The following is a 24,063-nucleotide window of genomic DNA, read 5'->3' as shown; positions in this document are numbered from 1 at the left end:
ACTCACCGGTTTTGGCCATAAATATTGTACTGTTAAGTGACCAGTTGCTATAAGCCCATTCAGTCCCATTGCATTTATAACTCAGCACCTGTATACAGTACAAACTCAATTCAAATTTCAAAATGCTCAGTATTGCACACTGATCAACTGTACTTAAGCTTAAAATGTCATGCACTGTAAGTTTATGAGTAACATAATGCATTTACACCGTGTTCACATCAGAATCGCCACACGCAGGTTACTGCTGTGAAACCAGTGGCTATGAAGTTCAATTTTTGTTCAGTCTGTGCCAGAGCAATTCAACACAACACCATGAACAAACCGACTAACGTTACAAGTACAGAGGTGAGTGAACCTCTCTCTTAGCTAGTCACAACAACTAAATGAACAACCAAATACAATATGCTTCTCAATGGTAATACATATTGCAGCGCATTACACAACTTATTACACAGCGATCATACAATGAATTACAGTTAACTTAAGATGAAATTTTTAACTTCTTTACGTTACTTATCCAATAAGACTGCAAAACTTTAACTAACTTATAGCCTGGATTTGAAAATTACTGTAATGATGGGGAATTCAAAGCAGGAAAACAAACAAACAAACAAACAAACAAACAAAAACTTACCCTACTGATCCGCGGCACTCCGGGGGAACCTGAACCTGAAATAGAGACCGGTTGTGCTGTCAAATGGTGCTGTTTCAAACTAATGTTAGCAGTTAGCCTTAAGGTTAACCGTTAGCCTATATGCTACTGGCTACATTCCTATGAGCAGCTAACGTAACGTCAACAGGTTTTAAGATGCGGATGAAAAGCAAGTTGTGGGCAACATTGGTTGTAACATCACTAATAACAAACACAGAGTTGTTTATTCAGTTCTGGCCCGTAACTACTTTGACTCTGCTGACTGATTGCGAGTCTAACTGACACACCCACTCGTCAGCCTGTATGCGGTCCGTATCTGGCACGGGGACGTAAAACCGGTGAGACTGTAACATGGATCTGCCGGTTTGGAAGCGGTCCAGAGTCAGTTGCTATCTGGGTATTTTGATAATTGATTATTCATTTTAGTCATTTTGTAAGCAAACATGCTATACGGTTCCAGCTTGTAAAATTTGAAGGTTTCCTGCCTTTGTCATATGATAGCAAACTGAATATCTTTAAGCATCTCCATGAGTGCCTGAAAATTATAATTATTTGACAAAATGGTTATTCGATGAATCAAAAACAAAATCAAGAGTAATCGATAATCAGAATACTCAGCAGTTGCAGCTCTTGTCTTACATGTACCCACATTGCACAATCTGATTGTGCCAGTTATATGAATCAGAAAAAAATGCATGCTTTGCGAAATAGTTGTCTCCAGGCTACTGTGAAATATACATGACGTGTAGTAAATGGACTAGCACACATAAAACCACAGGTATGGTACTTTAAAGGCTTGTTCCAAAAAATCCCCCACAGCTTTCCTGCTGGGGTTTTGAATGAGCGTTGTGAATCGTGGGAGCTGGAGGTCCCTTTAAGGCTGGACTGGATGATCCGTGTGGAAGGACGGCAGCAGACAGCGGCAGAGGCGGGGCTCCCCTCCCGTTCACTCACATTACAGACCTGTCAACATAACGGTGGTCCCGAAATCACCGCTGCCTCGTCTACACGCTTTTTATAGAAGCATCAGGGGTCCGTGAAGGAGTCCGTGACGGAGGAGAGGAGCGGCAAAGGGGGAGAGAGAGAGTAGGCGGGGGGAAGGAGGCAGAGTCAGCCGGGGCTGTTGGACATACAGGCGGCCGCACTGCTGCTGCTGCTGCTGCTGCTGCCGCAAAATCCTGCTCCTGCTGCGGACACATTTTCTACCCCTTCACACTGCAAACTCCACCTTCCCCCGACCACTTTCTACAGCTGGATGTTTGCCTTTCCTGTAGAGTTGACCATGAAATGGATGAAGAAGGACTGACACCTGGGGAGCCGTGAAGAAAAAGCTTTTCTGTTGGAAAAGTAGCATCTGGAAAAAAAAAAAAAAAAGGACCACCGCGCGTTTTTACAGCCAGGAGCCAAGGAGAGTGACAGCACCAGCAAAATGTCTGTCCCTGTGAGTATGCAGCCCGAAGCTCAGGGAATACTTTTATTGCTTTTTCTCTCTTCAGTGTTTCACAGTAGCTGTTTACTGGCAGTTCTTCTACATGTGAGGACAAGACTAATCACGTTTACAGCTCTTCAAGTCCAGTACACACCCAGTTACACAGATATAACACTGCGCTCACTCAAATGTCAACTTTCAGTAACGTTATTGCTATATTAAAATGCTAACGATGTATATTATGGTGGAATAAACGCTACTCATGGCTTGACATAAGCAGAATGAAGCAGCTGACTAGCTAGCTACTGTACAGCTGTGCTCATTAGTAAAGGGACATTAATTTGCCAGTTTTTTGAGGGCACATACTGGGACTGAAGTGCCGTAGCTATTCTCGGCAGGCCGGGCCTGTCAACACATTTAGACAGCTGATGTTGCTGCTTGTGTGTGCTCCAGGGTTTGGATTTATATCCGTGTTGCTTCAGCACACAGCCTCAGATGTATGGGAGCAGTTGGAAATGGTCTTGATGGAGCTTGTTGTGTTGCTCTTTATCACATTCCTGAGGATCTGTTTCACAAACTCTGCCTGGAGGGTCTAATGGTTCACCAGGCTGTGTGTGTGTGTGTAGGTGCTGTGTGACGCCTGTTTGTCAGTCCTGCCATTCTGTGTACTCAGCTACAGCACAAATGGAACAGGGCTTATATTTATTGTATTACTAATATTATTAGGAATGCACTTTGTCAGTCGTATCTGATATAACTGATGATTCACGCAATCATAATGGCTGATAAATAATGTACTTAACTTCCGTGCCAGTGCACCGTGTGTCTACATTCAGAGTTTTTACATGCAGTGCTGTAACCGTCATGCTTAGTGCACAAGCAGATGTCTGTGATAACACTGCTTTATGTCCTGATTCACTGCTAACACTACAGTTAAAAAGTGTCTACAATCACTGAAGGAGATGATGGAAAATATGGAGCATCTCTTCTGGCATAACACTTCCAAACATGCTTTTATTTTCTTAGTGCAGCAGGATTTGAAAGCTTAGAAGATTCAACAAAACCAAAAGAAAAAAATCTGCTTCTGTCAATGATTGAAAGTTTGTAAGAAATGTTCAGAGAGTTGGATGTTAAGTTGGCACATAGTTGTATCAGAAATAGTCTATTATGGCTTGTGCACGTGAAAAATATATTTTTGCAATGATTTTGATATCGGTCTGATAGCATGTTTTCAATCAATCATTTTCCTGCACTCATAACATTAATACTATTAAATAATTTATAACTATATCATACAAAATATGGGCTAATAATAATTAATTACAATGTGCTTGCCATCTTCTAATTTTGCTGACCACCAAAACAGCAAGTGTCTGAAACTGTAGTTCCTCCAATGACCAGCAGAGTCTGTCTGTGAGAGAGACGACTCCAACTAGATTAATGCTCATATAAACAAGTGACAAGCCATTACAGTTCATCCTCAGGGGAACATGAAACAACATTTCATGGCAATCCGTCCAATAGCTGTTGAGATATTTCACTCTGAAACGCAAATGTCAACCTCATGGTGGTGCTAGAGTGAACATCAGCTGATCACCAAAGTCAGTAGGATTCATCCTCTGGGACCATGAATGTTTGTACCAAATTTGGTTCCAATCCATCAGATGCTTGGTGAGATCCATCAATAGTGATGGACTGACGGTTTTTTTTTTTCCACAATAAGGTGTCAGTAGCTAATTCCAGTTATTGTAATGTGAGATTTGGTCAGTAGGTATGTTTTTAGGTGTTTGGTTGATTGACAGTTGTCTCAGCCTGTCACAGTCAGCTGAGGTGGATTCTGCTTGCTCGTCTTCAGTGATGAGCAGACAAACAGGCTTCAGATCAGCATTCAGAAACCTGTCGGTGTCACAGTTCGTTCGTTCATGTTGTTCTACAGGCTGTGTGAAGCCTTCACAAGAATCCCTTCATATTTACCAAACCAAGGCAGAGTTGCATGGCCACATGGTGACACAAACTTGTGTCTGCTGATTATACATGCACAGAGAGCAGTGCGGCAGAGGGCCTGTGCGTGTGTTTAGAGTCTGCATGGCTGTCATTTCTGGTAATGTATAGTAGTTGCAGTGTGGAAAGGCGTTTCCATCCACTGAGGTGCAGAGCCAGTGCTTGCTGTTCACCTCCTTAGTATGGCAGGATGTGTTCTGATCTGCTAAACTCGGCATTCACGCATCGACCTGCTGCCTCCTGCTATTTGATGAAACACACAGGAGATTCAGATCTGTGTGTGTGTGTGTGTGTGTGTGTGTTCCTGTCACAGACGGGTATTGTGTAACACAAAGGCAGAAACTGTGATGATGAAAGTGATTCACGCAAAGTGTATTGGATGCATTTTGTGTGTGTGTGTGTGTGTGTGTGTGTGTGTTGACAGTCAGCTCCTGTCACCGTGACAGCAGTCAGAGCTGGTTGAAGCTCCTCCTCAGCGGGGAGGACACAGGTAGGTCTGCCTTCTCCAAACTTTGTCTGCTCACAGTAGTTCGAAAGTACATTTGTTACCAAAAAAGTCAACTAGGCGCCTCTTAAAACCATTTTTACCTCTTTTAATTCCCTCTAGAGAGTTAACTTTTCAGAATAACCTCCACAACCTAACACTGTAGTCTTGTGATAATTGTAATATACTGTGAAGGATTCTGACATAGAATCTGAGAAATAAAGCTTGTTTTTTGTCAATTTGGTACGTGGAGAGGCTCTAAATACTACTATACCCATGATCCTTTGCTAGCAGAAGATTCTGAAATCACCTGAATCACGTCTGAAATACTAATTACCTAAAACTAACTGCACATTATGATAAATTGTCTCATTTACTCTGATGCTGCAACTAGTGATGATTTTTTATTATAGATTAATGTGCAGATATTCTTGATTGGTGGATCGCTAATCGTTTGGTCTGCATAATGTCAGAAAACAGTTACAAGCACATTTCCCAAAATTCCAAAGCTCTACGTAACACATTCACCACCAACAGTCCAAAACCCAAAGATATTCACTTTACTGTCATACAGTACTAAGACACCAGAGGATATTCACATTTGAGAAGCTGCAACCAATCAAAAAAAAGAAAGATTTGAAACAATGAATTGATTATTAAAGTTTTTGTAGATTAATTGTTGACCAACCAAGCATTTTTTAAAATCGTACTCTGATAATAAATGAAATGATTTTAATACATAAACAATATATTTCTCTGGACATTTGTGCTTTACTGTCAGCTGATTGGCTGGTTGAATATCCAGTGAAATGTCATTGGTTGGTTTTCATTTGACCTTTTATTGAAAACAGTGATGATATGAGTAGTACATTTAGAACTGTAAAAGATTCATGTCCCACACACAGACGGGATTTCAGTCTGGTGATACTGTCGGTTCAGTAGCATGTTGTCATGGTTACGGAGAACTAATACAGTGTTTACCTACCTGAGTGATAGTGGGGTCACTGCTGGCGTGTGTGTGTGTGTGTACAGTGTGTGTTTGTTCTATGTGCTCCAAATGTTGGAGTTATTCTGTCAACCTGCTCTGTCGCTGTTTGTGACATCATCATCACCTGCAGTATCAGCCAGTGACTCCTTCATCTCCACAGCAACGGTTCCCATCATCCTTCTCTCACCTGGCCAATATCACATCTCTTTCCTGTGTCTCTCTTCACACACACACACACACAGACGCTCTCACAGCCATGCTTTCCATGACGTACATGAGCATGTTAGATCCGTTCTTAGAAAGTGTGTGTGACTGATGTTAAACTGAGCATGGCTTGATGTGCTGATCACACAGGAAAAAAAGCAGGATGTGTTTGATTTCAGACTGTTTCTGTGTTTGCTGGCTGTGCGTCTGTGCGGAGCAAAGCCGACCAGGCTGCGGCCGGAGGCTCTCCCACTGTGATGTTCTACATATGAAGAGGGAACATGCATGTACACGCTTGATATGAATGACATCAGAAGCTCACCGTTACATTATCTTGTCATCTGCGTTGTCTGTTAAATCACACTGCTGATGGAAAAACATACAGCATCTCATGTATTTTCCACTATTTATTTTTAAACTGGCAAAATTGTCTGATTTTAGCTTCTTAAATATGAATATTTTCTGGTTTCTTTAGTTCTCTATAATCTTAAACGGGTCTGGTGCAAAACATTTGAGGATGTCATTTTGGGCTTTAGGAAACATTGACTGTCATTTTTCACCACTTTCTAACATTTTATAACAACTAATCGATTTATGAAAAGATGAATGGATAATAAGAATGATTGTTAGTTGCAGCCGCAGTCTGTTGTACTACTGATATTAAAAGTAGAGCTGGACTGATGCTGGATTTATGAGTGTGAAATATCTGATAAAAGTATATAGTATTTGCCGCTGTTCAAATTTTAAAAAGAAACAGATGTTTTTGATATGAACCACTTGAATTAGGTTGTGTTAAGATTATAGCAAGACGTTGTATGGTTGCTCTGTGGTGGACCCTAAAGGGACCAGGCAGGTGGGACGGCATCTTCATGTGGTCGGCTTCGGTCAGGTGGTGCAGCAGGAAGTCTGCAATTTTTATTTGTATTCAAATTTTTGTTTGCTCGGTATATTCAAGACTTAAATCAAAGTGGTCACAAGGAGAAGATGACGTAATAAGCTGCATTTATTGCATAAAAATAAGCTGTCCCTTCTTCTCCATCTGTATTTTTGCTCGACTCCAGAGTTTGATATATTTGTTTGTCCGTCACCCACGTTTTTTCTCTTTTTTCAGGCGGTGCCATGCTCAGGTTAGCTAACCTGCATCCCATACACTCAGTAATTTAAAGGGACTCTGATAGCAATGGTACTCACATCACATCAAGAGTTTCCCAGGCAATGACACACAAGTTGACTCACGTTTCAGAACAGTGTCACACAGAGGCTCCCAAATGCTATTGATTATTAATTTCCGAATGAATAGATATTTGGCGTTATTTTTGGCATTCAAAAAATATTTTTTTGGCCTGTTGGGGGTTTTCATTGACCCGGTGGCCCACCAGGCCTGTACAATTATAGGGGAAACACTGATTATTATTATTATTACAAAATGATTCTCTCCAGACTTGTATTAAGACATGTCTGGAGAGAATCATTAATGGTGTGTTGACAGGATATTTTAAGCAACCTGTCTGGTCAGTGGTTCCCAGCTTTCTTGGTTTGTGACTCATTCAAACAAATCAGTGTCTACTTAAACCCTCTTGTCACAGTTTGCATAATCTATAAACTGTAAGCATGTTATATAACAGACAGTGAGAGGTTTGAATTAGGTGCGTAATGTAGCTACACAACATCCACAGTTCAGTACGATTTCAGTACAGCCGAAAAAAGAGGTTGAAAATAATATTTTGGTCCTTTTATTTTGAAAAATGTAAACATCCAGCAATGGCTCGTTGGCTGAAATTATTACTGACACAGTTTAGTAGTGCTGCAGTGTAAAAGGAAAACAAGCTTTCTGTTTCTGCAAGCAGTCAGGACACCTGCTACCAGCTGTTTTATGCTGATTAATGATCGCTCAGAAGTGGTTCTTACAATGTGCTGTCTGATCACGTCAGAAATCAAATGTGTTTATAGTTGTTCCAAACAGCTTCACTCAAAGGCAACCGTTACAGAGAGGGGAGGGCGATGTGGAGACGAGACATTGTTTAAATAAGGGTATAATGGCACATATTTTAATAATAATGAAAGCAGCGACACTACATGAGCATGAGTAACCAAGGTAACTGGGGTAACTTGGCTAAGTCGGCTAGCGTACAACCATTAGCACGCTATAGTCAAGTGGTGCACTGCCAAAACGTTCCAGGTGGAACTCAAGTGCTAGAATTATTGTTCCACACGTCAGAGCAAGTGGATTATTACACTACTTTGACAGTTACTGTTTCAGTCAGTGAGTATACCGAACCGAGCAAAGTCACATACCGAACGGTTCGGGACGAATACACAAACCGTTACACCCCTAATTTGAGTACATCTCCGAGGCCCGGAGAAGTAAAACTACGCAGCATTTCACAAGACAAAAAGCAAAGATCAGAAACAACACTGAAAAACGCTGAAGTGTATTTTCTTCTCTGATATATCTCACTGGTTGGGAGTCTGTGAGAAGGGTTGAGGTTAAGTGATCCTCACGCTGAGTTTGTTTTTCCTCCCGTTTGCCTCCTTCATGTGTGTGTGTGTGTGTGTGTGATCTCTAAATGGACACCTGAATACATTAATTCAGTTTTAATATTTAATGTAGGCAGAAGTGTTCTCATGCATGCATGAATACAGGTGTGTGTGTGTGTGTAGACAAACACACCATGCATCTCATTCTGTAAATGCATGCATAACTTCTACATAAATACATGCAGAAGTGTTTGTGTGTGTGTGGGACCATCATCCCTGCTAGCTGATGATAGTAGTTATTTACAATGCTAAACGTGTGTGTCACAGCGTCGTGTTTATGCTCATCTGAGACACACTAAATCAGGCTTTTGTCCTTGTTTATTCCTCTCTCATCATTTTCCTCTCTCACTCTCCACACGCACATACATACACACACACCACCACCAGCAGCAGCCTGTAGTAGGATTGGTGGGGTTTCCTGAGGCTATGTACAGGGACTGCTTGGCCAGTGCAGTATTACCAGTGTGTGTGTGTGTGTGTGTGTGTGTGTGTGTAGGTTCAATAGTAAAGCTTTTCACTTCCATATTAATCATCGCCGCTTAGAGATAGAAGCCCTTCCTCCCAGTTCAATGCACGCACACACACACACACACACACACACACTCGCACACACACACACACCTTGCATCTCAATTTCCACCAGCTCTCACCACGTTCTCGGTAGGGAGTTGCTAGGGGCAACAGGAGGGTCCGCTCAGTGTGTCAGTCACATATAGGGAGTGTGTGTGTGTGTTGTGTTGTTATAAGGACAGGTAGAAATGGTTCATGTAGCATGAGCTGCCATCAGGATTCCAGCTGTGTGTGTGTGTGTGTGTGTGTGTGTGTGTGTGTGTGTGTTGTTTAATATCTAATCCATGTACAGTGAGATGAGAGCTGTTCCGTGTGTGTTAATATGACTCCAGTGCTCTGTCTAGACTAATGGCCCGATGTGGCTCCAACCTCTTCCAGCCCAGCAGCAACAGCAGAGAAAACAATAGAAACATATACACCTTTAAATTCATATTCATATTACACATCCTGTCACATTTATTGCTATTACGATAATTCTGATTTGTTGCAGTTTGACTTTTTATTTTGATAGTTCTTGCCGTCATTCCTGTCATCATTCACTAATCAAAATTGTGGACAAAACTGTGAAAATAAGACCCAAGTTGTAATAAAGTGGACTCATCCTTTATGAATCCAAACACAGGGTGTTTTTTATTAAGAGTTTGCTGAGTTTGCAGAATCACCTGTTTCTTCGGCAGCACTCCAGCTTCTCAGTTGTTCTTCTGCAGCTTGTGAGGCAGTTGAATAAAACAAGCATATAAACCCTTTTAACAGTACGGAGACATGAAAAAACAAATATGAATTTTAAAAAATGACATTCAAATGGTCTGAAATGTGTTTTTTTTTGTTTGAATCTGGTGGAGGTGGACATGTTTGTGCTGTGTGCTGCAGACTGATTGATGCTCTACAGAGAGCTGGTGCCTTTTGACAAAAACGTGTGTGTCTTTGACAGGCCTTGACGAGCACACGGTGCGTATTTATAACATCACGTTCAGAGGACGGAGGAATGAATGAGCTTTGTTTGTGATTTTCTCAGCTTTCTTTCACTACTACAGGGATGAATCCTGATCCCTGACTCAAACTGCAGCACTGATTTCCTGGCAGAGACAGTGATGTGGCCGTCAGCAGCATATGATTAGTTGACACTGTGAAAGCTTCTTATTTTTTTTTTTTTTTTTATAGTCGACAGCCATCAATTTCAGCAGCCAGAATGACAGCTGTCACCAGCAGATTTATCAGCGGGAGCTAATTACCATAAATCCAGTGAGTTGGCACAAAGTACAAAATGAAATTTTTGGCTTTTATCCTGTGAATGTGTGTGTGTGTGTGTGTGTGTGTGAGACATTTATGCACAGATAAAGATAGTGTCCTAAATCAAAGCAGCATGGTGAATCATTTTTATACACGAGGACGGAGAGTGGACCGTATCATATCTGCGTGACAGACAATACTAGTCGTTTCATTTGAATACTTTGTAGGAAGTCGCCACCTTTTGCTTTGATGACAGCTCTGCACACTCTTGGCTTTCTCTCAACCTCTTCATGAGGTAGTCAACTAGAATTCTTTTCCAACAGTCTTGAAAGAGTTCCCACATTGTTGGCTTCGCTCTGCGGTCCGACTCATCCCTGTCATCAAAACAAAAGGTGGCTACTTTGAGGAATCTTAAAACATGAAAGTTGTTCTATGATGTAGAAAATTGTAAAATAAAGAAAAACCCTTGAATGAGAAAGTATGCCCAAACTTTTGACTGCCACTGTGCTGTATGTGTGATCCTGAATGAATGCATCCAGGCCGAATTTCCAACTAACTAATACATTCTTTAAAAAAACAATCAAGGGAGCAGAAAATGAATCAGCAAACTTTTTGATAATAGAAAATCATTTTATAAGTAATTTAAGCAAAAATGCCGAACATTGGCTGGTTTCAGCTTCTCAGATGTGGTGATTTAATGCCTTTCTTTGTCAAACATGATGGTAATCAGGTTTTTTGGGGGTTTCGGATTATTGGTCTAACAAAAGAAGAAATATGAAGACGTCATCTTTGACTCTGGGAAATTATAACTGACATTCTTCACTATTTTCTGACATTTTATAGAAAAAACAATTCAATTGAGAAAATAATTGGCTTATTAATCAATAATGAAAATAGTTATGTGTTCATGTAAAAGCACAAATATCAGCTGAGATATTGTTATTGTATCATATATCATTATTGGTATATAGCCTGAGTATGGACCGTCAATATCCCTCATCTGTCAGGCTGTAATGTGAAGTATGCTAGTACAAAGCTTGTTTGTGCTGTATATAATATAGTGTGCTGGCTGAACAGGTTGTTGTGATGTATCCTTATCCATGCCTCCATTAGCCATAAATGGCTTAGTATTGATTAGCCAGTATGCTGGTACACAGCTTGTATTGACTGATAGATACTGCACACTGTATGTATAATTCAGGAAGCAAGTGCTCTGAACTCTACAGCCCTCCTCACACTGCATTCTGCCTATGTGTGTGTGTGTGTTATTAGCGTAGCATTATCTACAATATGGATTACTTTGCCCTTTACTAGTACAGCTATCCATCTAAATATTACCCTCATTGCCACATATGCAGTTGAGCTATAGCATGTTTTGCATGTGAAGGAGGCATCTAAATGTTGGCAGCGGTCATGTGATGCTAGCACATATTGAGCCTGTTGTCTTAAAGGAATAGTCCAATAGTTTTTTTTTTTTGGTTTTACCCAGATGAGATGATTGATATCAACTTCATTTTCCATTCTGTGTTTTAGCCTAGCTTAGCACAAAGACAGGAGGCAGGGGGGAAACTGTTAGCCTACTTCTGTCATAGTGGACTGGCATCGATCAACAACACTTGTAAAACCCTGCTGGCAAATAACGGTCGTTTTGTGCAATGGGGCAGTTTATAATATTGAGTGTTCCATTAAATGCAGTTTTAGTGTGTGTGTGTGTGTGTGTGTGTGTGTGTGTGTGTGTGTGTGTGTGTGTGTGTTGCTAACATTCATTGAAAGGCTTTTTTCTGGTTTTAATAGCTTCTCTTCTGATTGTTGTACAGAATCTATAATGTTTTATGTAAATTGAAAACGCTTCTTGAATCATTTATTTGACAGTTTAATTATTTCTGAAAGCAGATGCGTCATGCTTTAATGTAAGAGATGTGTTCATAATTCTCAATGTAATTATTAAAAGATTTGTTAATGAACCCTTTCATAAATTATATTATATTAATTATATAAGTGTTTTTCTGTATGTATAAGCTGAAACCTACTGAAACATGTATTGATATTATTCTGGTGATGATGAACAAACAGAGGTGGAGCGGTGTTCCGGTCATGTCTCTGGCTGACCTTCTGTTTGCCCTTCACCTCTTCACCACCCCTCTGATACCTTCTCTTCATCTCTCTTGATTGTCCATCTACCTCCTGCTTCCTCTGACTCATCTTAACCTCTCTATCTACTCCCTCTATCTCTCCCTCCTCTCCTCCCCCTCCTCCAGTACATGGTGTATACACAGGAATGAAATGTGAATGGCTGGTAGGAAAGGCTCTATAAATACTGAGGGGAAACAGCAGGACCTGGTATGATACAGTGTTCTTACCATTATTATTTTACATGGCAGAGTGCTAAAGTCAGCACCAATGTTCTAAAACCAGCAGATGTTTTTTAGAATAGATCTAACAAGACTGCCTGATGTCTCATCTCACTACAGATAAAGCAGAATGAATTGTTTCAAATATTACAACATCAAAAATGTAAAACAATACAGTGCAATGAAATCAAAACAATGACAGAAATGAAATGATTTAGTCATATTTGTAACATTTTAGAGCATTAGAGACGTCACTGTTTAACATTCATATTCCAGTGCTGTGAAAGAGAATTAACTGTAACAATTATTTTCATTATTGATCACGATATCAATTAAAAGATTGTTTAGTCTATAAAATGTCAGAAAATAGTAAAACAATACTGAGCTTTTAAGTATCTTGTTGTGTCTGAGCAACAGTCCAAATGTTATAGATAGAAAAGAAAGAAAAGCAACAAGTCCTCACATTACAGAAGCTGGAACCATCATCTCTCTTTTATTAACATGTTGGGAACAGGTCGATTATTTGGCCTCCAGCTGATACTTCAATGCATAGAAAAATGAATACACTTGATGTGAGGTGTGAATGAATATATACACCAACAACATGAAAGAAAGTAATATTCTATTATACACATCGTTCCTGTTTTCTGTTCCTCCAGTTCAGATTTGAGTGGGTATGTTTGATCCAAAGATTTGCACTTTGTCTGTGGTGGAACTTCACAATAGCCAAGATCTCAGAGAATATGACAAACTGGTTTTGAACTGCCTGTGGAAGTATTTGCTCTGTTATACGTGCAAAGCTACAGTCATTGTGTATTGGGCTCTGAGTTCTACTAAAATGCAGGTGACCTACACTCAACAATGTACCTGAATGCCTCCTGTGTAGTCACTCACTGCTGATCTGCTAAACGTGCCGCTAACGCTATGCTTCCTGTCTAGACACAGGGTCAGAGTGTCCACTCTTGATTAAAAGCTCTGTTTTCGCTGTCTACTTTTCTCTCTTTAGAACACTTTTCTCTGACTGGTGTCACGCCTCGTCTCTGGTCTCTCTGACATGCTGGAGTCAGTCAGCAGAGCCCTGAAGTTCCACCCTGCCCCTGCACCGAGCAGAGCGGCTCGCTGACTTATTCAAAGTTAATTAATATTGCACCAAATTCAACACTGTTCCCAAGAAATACACCCACCAAGTGTGGAGTCGATTGGATGAACGGTTCAAGAGATACGCCAAGGACATACATACATACATACCTCCTTTAGTAGATAGATGCTTCTACTGCAGCTCAACAGGGAAACACTGTCTGAGGAAACACAAAGAGGGAATTTGATACTAAAAAGATGGCAGATATCCACTTGATATGACTCAGACTGCTAAATGACACACTGTGGATTTTGGCCTCCATCACTTACATTCAAAGCACATTTGTAGGATCTTTTAATATCCAGTATGAACAGGAGGAATGATTACAGCGAGGAAAACCTCTTTCACTGTTCATAAGGACTGACTGTTGTTTTAAGACACTTGAAAAATTGTGAACCTGTCCTTTAAACTGTGTAATTTCCCCCACAGTTCTGAGATTTTATCTCTCTCTACCTTCTTTTGGAAATCTATTTCTCATCTTGTACTGAAAGAATTAGTTCATTAATGTTCATTTAGTCTATAAAAAATCAACTTTTCTCTTGTTGTAAACTGAATATCTTTGGGTTGAGGGAACCATGGCTAGTAATGGTGATGACTATTTCCTGACATTTTAATAGAGTGAGCAGTTACTCAAGTCAAGGGAAAAATAATCAACATACCGATCGATAATGAAAATGATCTGGTCTCATCATGAATCTGCAGAGCCCTGCCTCTCCCCCCACCCTGTCTCATTTCTCCCCTTCCCCTTACCAAAATACTTCCATTTATCCAACCATTTTCTCCTCCCTTCATCCATCCTCCCAGTCGGACACGCCTCATCCCAGTTTGTCTGCGCTTGACCTCTGGCCACGGTCATGATGGGGTCTACACACGGCTTGATTGGATGATTTACACACTGTGGAGAGGCAGCAAGAGGAAGGAGAGAGGGGAGGGGTGGAGTGGAGAGACGGGAGGAGGAGGGAATGAGAGAAGGATAATGAAATGGTAAATGGATGGAGGAGAAAGGGAGAGAGATTAATGATGTGAAGATGTAGATATTACTGGAGCCCAGACTGAAAGATAGAGAGCTTGATGCAATTTCCCGTGCAGATACTTTTTCACTCAGCTTCCTTTTGACCTCACTCCCTCGTTATGCATCACCCTTTCTATTCAATCATCTCTCTCTCTCTTCATGTCTCTACTCTTCCTTCTTTATATCGTCACACAGTCAGCAGTCACCATCACATTTTCAGAAGCAAAGGATTTTCTGGGTCTTGACTGGCGACTGTAATGTTGATACCCATAATTAGCATTGTTGTCTTCCTTAAGAAATGTCAGATGACCCAAATTACAAAAAAACTACATTTGTCTCTTAGCTCTAGAGGTATATATATATCCATGCAGACAGTTGATTGGAGGTTTCATGTTAAGAAATACTTCAGTTAACAGTTTTGTTCCACATGCTGGATTTTAGCTCCCAAAAAATGTATTTGACTGAAAAAGGCAACCCCGCTGCATCTTCATCAGGAGAACGGCCAACATGAGAAAAGAGCAAAGTATATATACTAACACCGAATCAAATATATGATCGGTGCCTGAAAGAATCACAAAGAACAGTCATAATTCCCTCAAAATATATCCAAAAAATATCTTCATTCTCAATGATTTGTTATGAAATATACAGAGAAAGAGAGAGATACAGTATAACAAGGCAGTGACAATATAAAATACAACATTTAAAGGAGCAGATAAACAAAATGTAAATAAACACATTTTCATTTGTCAAACTTTCATTCTAAGGGGGGAAATTCAACATAATATGAAGACTAACCAGCCACATCATTATCATAATCAAAACTTTTTAATAAATCCAAAAATAAAAACAAAAACCACTTCACACAGCAGATTGAGTCTTCTCTCTTCTTTCTTTTCTGCTTTTGTCCTTGAAGCATCAAACAGAAATTCAATTCATAACAGCAGAACCATTAGTTTAATGTGTGCTTCACTATTTTCACCTTGAGATACTTTTAGGGAGTGTGTAGGCCAGCGCCATGGGCCTGCAGAGTGAAGACTGACATTCTCAAAGTGAAAACTAAACATGCACACCTTCTTAAAAGCTATTAAAGGCCCTTTGAAATGACTTTAAAAGCATCATTTATCCAAAAAAAAAGGGCGTAGTATTGTGTATGAGCACATTTCCATTGTTGCTCCCCTTTGTTCTGTATGTCTGAAGCACATTGTGTGGTTTGAGAGAGGGTGTAAAGCCAGCAGGGTTTCATGTCTCATGTTAGTCTGTAAATGATTAGTGTCATTTGATGAGGACTTCAAGTACGTTGAGACACAGAACATCAGTGCAGATCCAGCTGCTGTTGATCCCTCTGCTGTGTCGTGAGGCTTCAGCAGAAGGAAACAGCTCCCGTCTGAGGTGACTGTCGAAGACGTGGCTGACGTGCTGCCGGAGGAGAGCAGAGATACACTGAGAGGGCAGCTGTGGGAGTTTGAATCGGAAGGACTTTGATGAGGCCGATGCCAAGCCCCTCTCACGCTGGTGTGGGAGGTGAACACCAGCAGCACGGAGGAAACTCATGACACAGAACCATCTGAGAAGCAATATGTAGTACCGTTCAACACCGCAGAGGGAAACCTACGGATAAAGATAAGGCTGATCCAGTGATGTTATTCTAGTGGAGCTCAGGATTCGACTCTGGACACAGAGTATGCATTAAATATCAGGATCACACATACACAGCTGTCTGTCTCTTCCCAAACAGATGTATTGGTACACAAAGAGTTTCCCTGATTTTTAGTGGATATGTCAAGTAAATAGAATTTGATCTGCATGTAAGTAAAGGTAAAGCTGTAGTGCAGTAAGTCCCTCACTGCTACACTGAAGCAGTTAGAACACATCCAGCTCAGTGCTGCAGTCAGTCAGTGAGGCAGCTGGCAAACAGGAACTGTTCCTATGGGACAAACTACTGCTGTGACCTCTGCTACATGTCTCTGAGCTCTCTGAGGCCTCCAGCTAACTCTGTGTGTGTGTGTGTGTGTGTGTGTCAGTGAACCCTGCTGTCTGTACTGCACAGACAGAGGAACAGAGTATTTTTGTATCTTTACTGCAGGCACACAGGCATGCAGCCAGCTATCCTCCTCCTGTCTGTGTCTGTCTGTCCACCTGTCTGTGTCATGTCAGTGTGTTGTATATTTCTCTATTAGACTGGCAGGAATTAGCTTTTTAAATGAAGGTTAGGTTTTTTAATCCACTACACTATGGTATTTATTAGATATGCTTATTATTGTTATTTATTTTTAGTATAGGAGTAATTATTATTTTTAGATTTACTGCATTGCATGCTGCTGGACCTGAGTACAAATGTCGTTTCATGTGTAAGCATGCAAATGACAAGAAATTAACCTTGAACCTTTTAATTAAATGAATTATTATTTAAGTGTTTCAAGAATAAGATGCAGTTTAATTACAGTTGTATTGTCGGACTGATCAGTACTTTACTGGTAGTCTGAATTCATTCTAATTAAAACATCTTTCTTTCAAAAATAACTAAAATAGAAAATAAAAAACCACTATTTCAATAATGGATATTCTTTAAAGGTGCACTCCACCAATTTTACACATGAAGTTCAGTTTACTTATATTGGTTAGTACCATTCTACTCATTGGAAACAGTTATATAATGTGTTCAGTTAGGTCTAAGGAAATAACCCTGATGTCATAGTGATGTCATAAGTTATCTCAGTTTGGGATTGGAGACTAGAAATCTATAACAGTAAGCCTGTGGTACAGTCTGGACCATGGTGTTTGAAAGACACAGGCAGGCGAAGTCTAACGATAGATACTTTTGAGTGGCATTATGGGAAATGTAGGATTCAGTGTTTTTGGAGCATAAACTATGCAGAGGACTAAAAGTCAGGATATCTCAGCGATTTATATATATATATATATATATATCCTCTAATTTTTGCATTTTTTGTTAAATACTGAAAATAAAAAAATACTGTCTTTTGAAATATTGCAAATGCACGCCTTTAAAAGGAAAAATCAAACTCTTCACAGCTCTTGTTCACAGTAAGGTCATCACCTGTGATGAGGGGTCACAAGTAGACATTGCTTCATTTTAAGGGGTCACAAGCCATAAAGGTTGGGAACAAATTGGACTGAACGATTAATTGGAAAAATAATCAATAGAGTAGTTGTAGAAGTCAGCGGGTTACTGTTGGCTCTCTGCAGGTATCTGATTCCTTAAACGCTGTGTAAATGAGAAGCCTGATTTCCACAACACGCCGCTGTAATGGCGGCGGCGACACACTGATCAGTTGCTGGATTACTGGACAGTGAAGCAATAGAGAGAGAGAGGTGTTAGTAGAAGCTAAATGTCCCTCTTCTGTCCACACAAATATAGGCGTCATGGTTACACATCCAATTACAACAAGTGAAGTACTTCTGAAAGAAGGCGAAATTATCTGGCCTGCAGATCCTGTGAGGAATTTGTCGGGTATTATTACATTTAATGTTACATTCAGACAGGGCGTCGTCATGTAAAGACATGGTCAGAAATGGATTATTACAGTTTTGAAGCACAGTGAGTCATTTTTGTTTGAAGCACCTGATGCTAGACACCAGGAGGTAGAACTAACAATGTCATCGTCACAGAGCTTATTTATCTAACAGATGAGCTACAAACCTCCCCTCCCCCCCTCTTCTACCTTTATCTCTCTGTCAAAACCAATCCGTCCATGTCTCTTCACCTCCTTTTAAATAGTGTCTTCACTTCCTTCATCTCACTTCCCTTCCCTCACCTCCCAGCATCCCTCTCTCATTTGCTCTCATCCTTCCAGTCTTCTCCCACTCTGTATCCCCAGTATCTATCTGGCCCTCCACATCCTTCACTCCAGCGCTCTTTATCCCACACATATTTCATCCATTCCTCCCCTCCCACCCCGTCTCAATTCCATCATACTTACACACACACACACACACACACACACACTGCTCAGTGGTGTGGAATAGCCTTTGTGAGGAGTAAATTGCTTGGCCTCTCGGTTCACAACCAATTCACAGGATGGCAGCTGGGCAGATTAAACTTACAGCTCCCATAGAGTGTGTGTGTGTGTGTGTGTGTGTGTGTATGTGTGTCAGACTGACCACCCAAGCTTGCATTACCTTAATGTCTGTCTGTATGTGTACAGTTGTTTCAGCTCAGAATATGCTTTTGTTTATAGTGAGTGTCTAGAAACCAAGTGGGTAGCTCCGGGTCTGAAAGGTGAAGCCAATGCGGGAAGTGACTTAAGCCTGCATTCTCTCTAATGACCAGCAGGGGATGACTCCTCTGGTGACAGAAAGAAGTCCAATCATATGGAAGTCTATGAGAAAATGACCCTACTTCTCACTTGATTTATTACCTCAGTAAACTCTTTCCTCTGGAGTTTATGGTCTCAATTGCTAGTTTCAAGTCTTCAATAGAGCATGATGTTCATTTTGTAAATTATGGCCCCAGTTAGAGTCAAATAGACGAGCAGGGTATGTTTTAGGGTGTGGCTGCCTTGTGATTGACAAGTCGCTACCATGGTGGTGTGTGAGGTGCTGTAGTTGGACCCTTTGGGACTCCTCTCCAGCTCCACGCTCTCATCCAAATATGGTTACCTCTCATCACTTCTGGCTCCCGAAAAACCAAGATGGTCAAAATGCCAAACCTGAGGCTTCAAAATGGGAGTCCACAAACCAGTGGGTGACATCACGTCAGCTACATCCATTATTTTTATACAGTCTATGGGGAAATGAAAGGGGAAATGAGCTGCATTGTAAAACTGTAGAATGCTTGCACTGCATTAACTAGTTCTCACCAGGATTGTTTTTTTTTTTTTTTAACATCCAATTTCTACCTTACTTTCATAGTTTCATCCATTATTTCTGTCTAAAAGGATAAATCTGGTGACATCATGTATTTTTCTTATTGTCATCAGATCTCAGATCAGAGCCTGATATATCTTATTCCTCTGTGTCATACAGCTCAATTGTTGTCCAAAAACTATAAAAACACATCCGTGAGTCACACTGTTGCACTGGATGACATGTTCCTTCATTCCCATGAACACACACTGTAGTTTATTTTGACTCAATCCCACAAACACTGTCCTGCTGCCAGAAATAGTCACTAGAGCAACAAATGTGCTGAAAATAGTTCTCAACGACTGCACTGTTTCCTCCTAGTAACATTTATGAAAATATTTTCATATTTTCATGGGATTTGTTAATAAGAAAAATATAGCATAGTGTCAGCCTTCTCCATTAGTTACTGAGATGTAGGAACGTGGTGATATTACTAAAAAGACATGTGACAGGTCAAGAAACACGAGCAGTCAGACGATCAGACTGTAAACAAAGCACCTGGTTTGTCAGACTTATTTCACTCTCAGTTTCTCTCATGTTTCTTTCTGTTTCTCATGTTACTGTGTCCCCCAGATCTCAACTGTCAACACCAGTCACCCCATTGTATCCAACTGAAGCTAATTGACTCTTGCAGACAGTGGTGTCAGGCAGAAATCACAAAGCATGTTGGGTAACTTGGAATAGATGATGTATGCATCAGCTCCAGAAGTGTCCTTGAAAAGAAGTAGTTTGTACCCAGCTGCCTAAAGATGGTTCACATAAGACTCTCCTTCTGTCTCTGTCAAATAATGTTCATAACATTTCTAATAATTGATTAGATCAACTGACAGTTTCAAAACAAAAGTCAATAAAATGATTGAGAATTCATAGCAAATGTAATGTTTTCTTAGTAGTTACAGTGTAGCTGCATTTCCTGGCTAGCAGTTAGCGTAACAGTGATAACTTAAATCCTGCTTTCACTCAGTTAAACCACACGTCTCTCTGAGAATTTGGGATCAATTAGGTGCTTGATAAACATGGACCTGGGTCTGTGTGAGCCCAGTCCAGTCACATCAGCCCAACTGTGGCTGTGCTGCATCATATGAGCAGTGTGGAGAGAAAGGACACAGGCTTCAGATCGTTTTTTTTCCGCACAAATAGAATCTCATTCATCTGTGCAGCTCATGTTGGCAGGCCTCAGCTGAACATTTGGCAATTATGTTCATGTGCCTAATTAATCCATACCATCTGCAAGACAACTTCACATGTTTGTAAGGTACAACCCATACAATGCTCGTACACATATTTGAAGTGAGTCTGCAGATAGCTCTTGTTCTATACAAATACAGCTTATTTTTTAAAAATCTGCAATATTGTGGCTGAAATAAATCCCCCAAAAAATGTATCTACCAAAATATTTGACAACAATGAGCTCATCCTACTAGCAAGTATTGTGTGTCTATCCAGAGCCTGATATATGTTATTCCTCTGTCCTGTAGATCTCTGTTGTTGTCTGAAAACTATTAAAAACACATCAATGAGCCACACTGCTGCAGCAAAAAAGGACAATCATAAAACTGTAATTTTTCCCCCCTTGAGAGGTGCAAGAAAGCTCAGGAATAAGAGAGATGTCAATCAAACACAGTGTTCACACACCCACACAGTGCTCTAATAAGACACATGAAGTGAAAACACCAGTGCAGGTGGTCCATGGCTTTAAGCTGCAGCCTCATTTGAACAATGCACATCCTAATAGTTAAACATCATGTTTTTCCACCGGGGTTAGTTAACATTTCATGAAAGACATGACAAAGCTTTTTAAAAATGTATGTAATTCTTATTAGAAATGCGTTTTGTACAACAGTAGGTGTGTAATAAATTCTCCTTCAGGTTCTTACTGTGAGTTATGTAGTTCAACATGAGAGCACTACTTACTGCTACAGTCAGAATCCAATCCCTGCTTGCTCCTCACCAATCTGAAATGGGCAGGACTCCATCAAGTAGTTGTTTGGTCTATAAAATGATAGAAGAAGGTGAAAAATGTCAATCACTATTTCCTAAAGCCCAAGATGATGTTCTCAAATGTCTTGTTTTGTACCAACCAACAGTCAACAACCCAAAGATATCCAGTCATTCACTCACTACGTGTGTAAGTTCAGAAATGTTTTTGGACTGACTGTCTTGGAGATACATTGAGCAACATGGAGTTTTTCACCATTCCTGCTACCATTTAAGACATGGAGATGAGGTTGAAAGACTGTGGAAAATCACTTCATAATGAGTTGGGTGACTTGCTGAGACAATATGAATTTGTTTAGCAATACCATTTATGTTAAAGTATGGGTTCAAGGTACCCAAATGAACATTGAAACATTAAAGCCAAAAATACCATTCATGTCTCCTTATTTGATCTATTGCCAGTTGATTTATGAACAGAAAATGAACTATATCATGCTATACTGTATATCAATATTGTGTTAGTAAATGACATACACCTGGACTTTCTGAAACCTGTCATTAAACTCTGGTTATAGGACACCAGTGTGGCCAAAGGTTCCATTTTGAGCCACTCTGGTTAAGAGAGCAGGAGACGACATCATGAGGATCCATGTAGAGTTTCTGCTGAGTGAAGCTTTTAACACAAAGATTTTCTGCTGACTGCTTCAGTAACAGCACTGCACATCAGTTTCAGATGGTACATTCATTAGGACGTACGTGTGTGTGTGTGTGTGTGTGTGTGTGTGTGTCCAGTATGCTGGTAGTCTGCTAATGTGCGTAACAATGGATAGTGAGAGAAAGGAAGACATAAAAAGAGGGCGTACGTGTCTGTGCTGATAGAATGATGACTTATCGAAAATACAGAGTCAGCTTGCTGGCAAACATTCAGCATCACACACACGCACACACACATACACACACAATCACAATCATATAAGGCTTTCAGTGATGTTTTCATTCAAAATGTATGTATGTGTGTCATGGATCTGCATGCTGTAATTATCAGCAGGATGTAATTGAAGTAGACTAGAGGACTTCATGCTGTATTTCAGCAGGTACTGATGCTACAGTTTTACTGGGCTTTCACACAGATGGGGTTTACAACATCAGTATTTTGGATTGACCAACATCATTTTCATTACAAATGGTACAATATTATTATATAGTCCATCCTTATTTCCTTAAAACATAAATATCCAAATTTGACCCAATGGTGATTGACCTTTTCCAGTTTTCCAAAAGCTGTCAGTTCAGTCTTGAACTATGACACACCTGGCAGTGAGTCAGGTGTCAGTGATTCCGTCAGTGGTATGAAGTGAAACTTAAGGCCACTGTGGAAAAACATGGCCCTCCTTCCACCTTCCTATTTCCAAACATGTTCGCAACTTGAGAACACGGCCCTGCGTGTACAAACGTGATTTAACATTATAGAGTCACATTTGAAAAGCAAGGCAGGAGCACCGTGAGAATGGCTTAAAATTGAAATGTAGATTGGAATGGGAAACACTGCAGTGTTTGATGTAGGTTTTATTTTATGGTTAAAATATGTCTGTGTATAATACAACACTATACAACCCTGTGCCCTTCAAATTAAACAACCAGAACGACACATAGGGGCGTTTTCTAACTGGGCGCCTCTATCAGCAGTAATCAGTGAGACAACATTTGTCTGTGCTTTCCTAAACCGTTACATATCGCTGTTCAGAAATAACAATGTTTTAAGATGTGACAGTGCTGTGGTTCAGGTCTGGTTAGGTTTAGGGAAAGATGATGGTTTGGGTTAAAATGATCACTTTATTAAGGTTAGAGAAACAGGTGGTGTGGGTTAAAGTTACCACTTCCTTAAAGTTAGGACACCATCGTTGCCATGGCTACAATAATAACCATGGGGTTAAAGTTAGGGGATGATCGTAGTTATGTTTTTTAAAAACTGTCGCACCTCGTGGTTGGAAACAGGATATGAACAACGGCCTCATGTGGCAAAGTCTGCTGCTGGGTTAAAGCCTCCATCCACCACTTCTCTCTCTCTATATATATACATCATCTGAACTGCACACTGCTCCGGGTCATAATCACTACTGTCACTCAAACGTAAGTATATGTCATTTTCAGGTGACTGACATTACCACCTATTTGTCTTTTTTTTCTTGGGAGAAAAGTCTCCTGTGTAATAAGTTGTCACACAATCCAACACAACAAGCTAAACAATTCACCATCATCTTAGCGTGTGACACCACTCGACATCTCACCGCTGCTCTCCTGGCACTTCCCCATGTTTCACCTCAGTAGAGTCAGACCCATCCTTACATCAGTGCTGACCCTCTAATCTCTTCCCACACTTCCCTAATCTAGCATACTCAAAGACTTCACATCATAACAGTCAGTGACAGTTATCACTTCTCTGATGGCCCCTTATGTTATATGTGTGCTAACCTTAGTAGTCTATCTGGTTAGCTATCACAGTCTTACTCTGATGGTGCACAAGCTAATCTATCAAACAAAAACCAGAGACAGTATTAGCTATTAATCCCCGTGTTAACATTTTTAAAAAGTTTATTTTTCTAAATCAGCTAGTTTGGCCAGCTAAGGGCTCAGTCACACATGTTTTGTAGAAAACATA

The 24,063-nt window shown here is 40.3% G+C and overlaps 1 protein-coding gene across 2 annotated transcripts in view; it reads left to right on the top strand.

The window, feature by feature from the left end:
• The first annotated feature begins 261 nt into the window (after positions 1-261).
• Positions 262-24,063, top strand: part of bcar1 (BCAR1 scaffold protein, Cas family member) — a 100,761-nt gene continuing 76,959 nt past the window's right edge. Inside the window, exon 1 of one of the 2 annotated variants that reach the window (XM_042411269.1) lies at positions 262-345. In XM_042411269.1, the coding sequence (XP_042267203.1) occupies positions 262-345 (84 nt within the window). Of the gene's footprint in view, positions 346-2,032; positions 2,094-24,063 lie in introns of those variants that run through there. The other variant, XM_042411270.1, reaches the window with a different exon arrangement.

Source organism: Thunnus maccoyii, chromosome 5, assembly GCF_910596095.1.
Source record: "Thunnus maccoyii chromosome 5, fThuMac1.1, whole genome shotgun sequence".
Lineage (NCBI taxonomy): Eukaryota > Metazoa > Chordata > Actinopteri > Scombriformes > Scombridae > Thunnus > Thunnus maccoyii.
Note: the sequence above shows the minus strand (reverse complement) of the source record. Positions and strands in the feature narration are given on the sequence as shown.